The 4152-nt window shown below is 43.6% G+C and overlaps 1 protein-coding gene across 4 annotated transcripts in view; it reads left to right on the plus strand.

Annotated features, from left to right (window-relative positions):
• Window positions 1–4152, plus strand: part of CLIC5 (chloride intracellular channel 5) — a 126648-nt gene continuing 122496 nt past the window's right edge. For 3 of the 4 annotated variants that reach the window (XM_019537130.1, XM_019537125.1, XM_019537126.1), the window contains exon 1: window positions 2196–3133. In XM_019537130.1, the coding sequence (XP_019392675.1) occupies window positions 3115–3133 (19 nt within the window). In that variant the 5' untranslated portion in view covers window positions 2196–3114. Of the gene's footprint in view, window positions 83–2195; window positions 3134–4152 lie in introns of those variants that run through there. The other variant, XM_019537127.1, reaches the window with a different exon arrangement.

Here is a 4152-nt window from a genome sequence, read left to right on the forward strand (position 1 = left end):
GCTCGTTGTGGCTGAGTTTCTCCAGTTCCTTCACCTTTCCGGGGGAAAGCGCGCTAGGAGAGCCAGGCCCTTAGAGGCAGCCGTGAGGGGTGCCTGGTGCAGCGTTGGGTGCTTTGGGCAGGAAGTGGCAGTAGGATGTGGGCAGGGGCTCTACAGGGCTCCTCACACCTCACGTGCTGAGGAAACCCAGCCCTTGCCTGGCTCTGGCCTGTCTGCTTCTGTACTGCTGTAGCGCAGTCCCGGTGCCTGGCCTGCCCAGCGAGCCGCTCTCTCCAGTTGTATGGCTGCTCCATCCTAGTTGTGTCCCACGACTTGTTGGCAGAGAGGGTGCCAAACCCCCCAAGACCTAGGCCAGGCAAGGAAAATGTTGGGTCACCTGAAGTTCCCACGACTCCTATGGGGGGGAGGGGGTTGGAAAATGTACAGGGTCCCATAGCCCCAGGTTCTGCGTAGGCCGTGGCCCCAACTATCTCTCCCTTGAAATGTCCTGACCTGTAAGAGTGACATGTTTGGTCCTCATTTTACAGCATCTCTTTATAGAAAATACCAAGGATACTGGAGATGGAGATATGTTTGTGTAAGTAGATACCTGAATTCTTGGGTTCTTTTCCTAGCTGAGGGAGAGGGGTTTGTCATGGGTAACGGACAGGAGGGGAGGAAGAGGATGTTGAGCCTTAGGGCTTCAGAGTCTGCTTTAGGCTCTGCCACAGGCTTGCTGCTTGTCTGTACAGAAGGGTTAGTAAATCTACAGGAGATTATGGATTACCTCTGAATCTGCAGCAGAACACAAGCCCACAGAAATTATGAAAAGCAAAACTGGAAATGTTTGGTATCAGTTCACAACAGAAGTAAATAGGACATTTCTTGATGCTTTATTTTAATTTTAATGAGAATAGTGTAAGTAGAGAAAGTGCATCACATTGATCTTTGGCTTAATAACATCAGAGGTAAGCAGCTTAATTTAGCTTAAGATCACAGGTGTCTATGATATATGCATAGTGAATATTGTATGCTTTTAAACCTTGATGAGCTTTATATATGCAATGGATAAGGTAGGTTACCAGCTTTTTTAAGATGAGCAGCTGGTATACTTATGGTTTGGTGGTTGGGACATTCTTCTGGAGATGGAGTGAGCTGGGATCCTGTCTCTCCCGTTTCCTAGGCAAATGCTCCAACCAGCAAGTTATTTTTAAAAGGTGGGCATTCCCCACCCCCCTGTTTTAAAAGAAAGACTGAGTCAATGATCTGTGCTGAAGGGGATGACATAGATGCTCATGTCAAAGAAGTGGTTTTGGGCTGTGAATCCTAGTTTCATGTAAGCTCTTAAATGCAGGAGAGAACTTCGCACCTCTGGATTTTCTTCTTGGCTAGGTCAGGCATTCCCTTGCCTGCTGTGGTGAGTGCTATGAATTGCAGGTTAAGGCATGTAAATCCCACTATTCTCTGTACAGGGAATTTAAAGATCTAACTCAAGTTTATGATTGGAGTCCTTGCGGCCAGGTATCTAAAAGTTAGGTATGGTGATGCTATGCATCACCACACATTAGTCCCTTTGTGGATCTAGGTTACTTAAGTATTTATTATGAAAAAATAGAACAATTCCATTCTTAGTCACTAAAGCACTGAAGCAGCTGTGTAAGTCGTATTGGTGCTAATAGCAATAAAGCTAGTTTTTACTGAGCTGAGTCTTAGTTTAATCTATGCTGAAATGTATTCACTAGCACATACTGGTATCACACCTTAAATCCTACCCCAGGCAAGAAGTTTTAAAACCATTTATATCCCAAGGCTTACAAGAAATGAGTCGTCAATAAAAATATTTTTATTTTTGACTCAGAGAAAAGCAAATCAAACCAAGGACCTAACAAGATGAGTGCTTTTCCTCCCCCAGCCAATTGGTGTGTATGTTATAGTCCACATTTGTTCTGTTTAGAGTGGTGGAGCTCAGCCTTTTAGAGTGGCAGGGCAAGGGCATATGACCCAGCCATAGTGAGCTACCACAGGCCTCTGGCAGGAGAGGGGTGGAGGAAGAGAGGGGCAAGGAGGTGCCGGCTGATGCCAGAGGAAGGGGAGAGAGAGAGAGAGCTGTGGAGGGGATCAGTGGCAGGGTACAGGTCTGGGAAGGGGAAGCACTAGGTCAAGCCGCTTGCTGCTGATCCACCATACTATGGACTGGATCCAGTCACTTTCAGAGGCTGAGTACCACTGGTTTAGCCTATAAGGTTGTTTTCAGGGAGGGACTTTCTAAAAGTAAATCTGTCCAAGTACCTAACATTATTAGGGCCAGTGTAATAAAAATAATAATCACCAGTAAAGCTGTCCAGCTTTAAAAACTCTGTGCAAGTATTAGTGGTGAAGGTGCTTTATTTACTGTTGCGTGTTAAGAATATGTTGTTAAATATTTTGATGCTTGGCTAAGCTTTAGTTAGAAGGATTGCAGGCTGGCAGCCACACCTCACTAGTCCCCAGCCAATTTTGATCTGGTCCAGATGAAAACAAGAAATGAAATTCACTCGCTCAATTAAGGATATTAAAGTTTTTTGAAGGACTCTAAATAACAGGATCTACTTGAAATTACACATTTAATTTTTTTCTCTTTCTCTTGTAACTTACAGTTAAAAATAATTGTACCTGAAGGGTTAGAGAAAAATATTTATTTCCTTTTTTTGCTGTTAGTTTATTATGCAGCTGGCACAATTTTGTGAGTAGTCAGCTTCACAGTTTCCCCTACATAGTTTTCTCATCCCTCCTCCCCCATTAATTGTGTGAATTTTTCATGCTGTTGAGAGGAGAGAAAACATGAAAATACTAGAAAATGAGTTTTATAACAGCATAAAAAGGCAAGTGTTCATCCCAAGCTATTTTCTGCTTTTTTCAATTAATTAGCTTTCAAGTTGTAAGTGTCCTTTTAATTTGAAGACATATCAAGTGTAAACAGAGAGGGACTCAGACATGCAGTTCCTCCTACTCTCTGTGGAATGATACCCCTCGGGTCACATGCCAGGCAGGGTGGCATACTGTTCTGTAGTGTCACTGTTCTCTCTATTTCATCCAGTTACCAGAGCCTCCTGCATGCAGAAGCTTGAAGGCTGATTTCTGCTTCTGGACTCCACAATGGTGCCTAGTTTCAGAGGTAAACAAGCATATTGAAACGATGCCAAATTCCAATGACAAATAAGAATGTTTTTCCTTGAAGCAGTGGCTAGGAGGGGCAAAAAGCACATTGCTTAGGCTGAGGTGTATTACAGTGGTATTTTTAACAGCTGATCTGAAGAACAAACTAAATATGCTATTCAGAAGGAATGCAGACCACCAATAGTACAAGTATTTAAAAACATTTAAATCCCTAAGGGATGGCTCAAGGTATAGACCATAGCTAAGTAAGCATTCCAAATAAGTTGTCCATTTAAAGTTGGGGTAACCATACGCCCCAATTTGGCTGGGACAGTCTTATATTTGGTAGGCCAATTGGTGAATATTGAAACAAAAGCCTTGGAGAGGAGTGCGGGGCACAGTCTGGCAAGGAGATGGAGCAGCATGGTGTGCTAGGTAGGTGGGAGGACAGGCACTGCTGCTGTGCAGGCGCAAGGTGGGCAGACTGGAGCAGGTGCCGCCCCACCTGCATATGGCGGGCCCGGTTCCTCCTGAGTGGTGGCTGAAGGTGAGGGGCTGGCTGGGCTGGGCTGGGTTGGGCACCACTCCAGTGTCCTGGATTTCCTTAAAAATAATATGGTCCCCATATTTGAAGTAGCCTTCGCTTGTTAATGACAAAAAGGTTTTACGAGCAGAGAGCCATCCAGTGGCCTGTATTAAAAATATTTGCCTAGCTTCCAGTGAAAAGACAAGAATAAACACATCATTACCTTTATCTCTAAATATCCTTTGTATTCTTAACAAAGACAAGACTGTAGATGGAAACTAAATTACATTTTCATTCATAGAAATCATATATTATAATTTAATGGCCAGGATCTCATTATGCCAACCATTGTTAAAACATGGCCTGGGGCAAAATTGAGGTGTGCTGACAACAGGGCAGCATGGAGATTTTTGTAAGACCACTTCCTACCTTGTAACTGTTCTATAGATAAATAGACCTGGAGATGGAAGTTCTTTGTCAAACCAGCATCTTTCTGAACATTGATTTTTTTT

The sequence above is a fragment of the Crocodylus porosus genome, unplaced genomic scaffold, assembly GCF_001723895.1.
Source record: "Crocodylus porosus isolate Cpor-Errol unplaced genomic scaffold, CroPor_comp1, whole genome shotgun sequence".
In the NCBI taxonomy this organism is placed as follows: domain Eukaryota; kingdom Metazoa; phylum Chordata; order Crocodylia; family Crocodylidae; genus Crocodylus; species Crocodylus porosus.